Below are 1,199 nucleotides of genomic sequence, written 5' to 3' on the forward strand. Positions count from 1 at the left end.
GGCGGACCTCCTTGGAACTGCCAGTTAACCTTTCTTCAGCACCTTAGTACGTCAGTGTATTGAATTCTGTATTTTCTCCGGCTGTGCCTCATCCTTTGTTAGGCCTTTCGGTGGCTAACTGGCCTGGGCGCTGTCATTGCCCTTCTCTCTACCTGTATTCTGTTATCAAGTACACATGGATGGCAGGGATTTCCAAACGTGAGTCTCCAGCCCCAAACCTGCCAGTGAGCACCAGACTCAGGCCTTGGGATCTTCAACCTGGATATTAGTAGGAGAGTCCATCTCCACCTCGCCAAAGTGTAACGTTTGAATCTCTCCCCACCCCACCCAAAAACTCAAAAAAGGAGAAATTCTCCAAGGATTTTTATCTATTCTAGCCAGAAATAAGTATATGCTAGACTCCTTGCTCACCTTCCCTGTCTGCATAGCTGTCCCCCTGCTACCCTCTGAACCCGCCCTCCTCTCTGTTCCAGGGCTGAGCCGGGCTCTGCCTGCTGCGTCTGTGTTGCTCTAAGTCTTCGGTCACTATTCAAGTTTTATTTTCATGGAGCTTGTTATTATTCTGGGAGGCTGCCTTGTTTGTTCATTTCTCTCTTCTTCCCCTTGGAAACTGAGTTGCTGTGGCAGCAGAGACCTTATCTTGTGGTTTCCCACCACATGCTCATTACTTAGAATGGTGATAGGTACTATTATTCAGGAAAATGATCGTACTTCTGTGGATTGCTCATTAATAGTCTATGTACACTTTATAGATCAAGGCTAGTAATTTTTATCATGTTATAAATCCGCCTTCTAGTTTACCATATCCAAAGGGAGGTTGTTATAATTTGTCATCTTATTCATTGCAGCTATTGTGGAACAGGAAATGAAAAAGGACTGGCTTTTTGCGCCTCATTATCGATACTACGTAAGAGAAATGCGAATTCATGCATACAGCCAGCTGCTGGAATCGTACAGGTCATTAACCCTGGGCTATATGGCAGAAGCTTTTGGTGTTGGTGTGGAGTTCATTGATCAGTAAGTCTGAACAGCATCGTGTTAATTTACTCTACAGTTATACCTTTGAATGTGTAAACTTGTACACTGTCTCCACTCGCACACTTTCTCCTTGTGTGTTTCTGCTTTGGTGCTGTGGTAGCAAAGTGGTCTCTGTTACGCCTTGGAGATCCACTCTGCTACGACAGTAGTGACTCTTAGCT

General features: G+C 45.0%; 1 protein-coding gene across 1 annotated transcript in view; it reads left to right on the plus strand.

The window, feature by feature from the left end:
- The window catches only part of PSMD6 (proteasome (prosome, macropain) 26S subunit, non-ATPase, 6), an 18,846-nt gene that overhangs the window by 14,087 nt on the left and 3,560 nt on the right, over nucleotides 1-1,199 (plus strand). Inside the window, exon 6 of the mRNA XM_010851528.1 lies at nucleotides 849-1,017. Within this exon, the coding sequence (XP_010849830.1) occupies nucleotides 849-1,017 (169 nt within the window). The remainder of the gene's footprint in view (nucleotides 1-848; nucleotides 1,018-1,199) is intronic.

The sequence above is a fragment of the Bison bison genome, unplaced genomic scaffold (assembly GCF_000754665.1).
Source record: "Bison bison bison isolate TAMUID 2011002044 unplaced genomic scaffold, Bison_UMD1.0 scf7180017864304, whole genome shotgun sequence".
Classification (NCBI taxonomy): domain Eukaryota; kingdom Metazoa; phylum Chordata; class Mammalia; order Artiodactyla; family Bovidae; genus Bison; species Bison bison.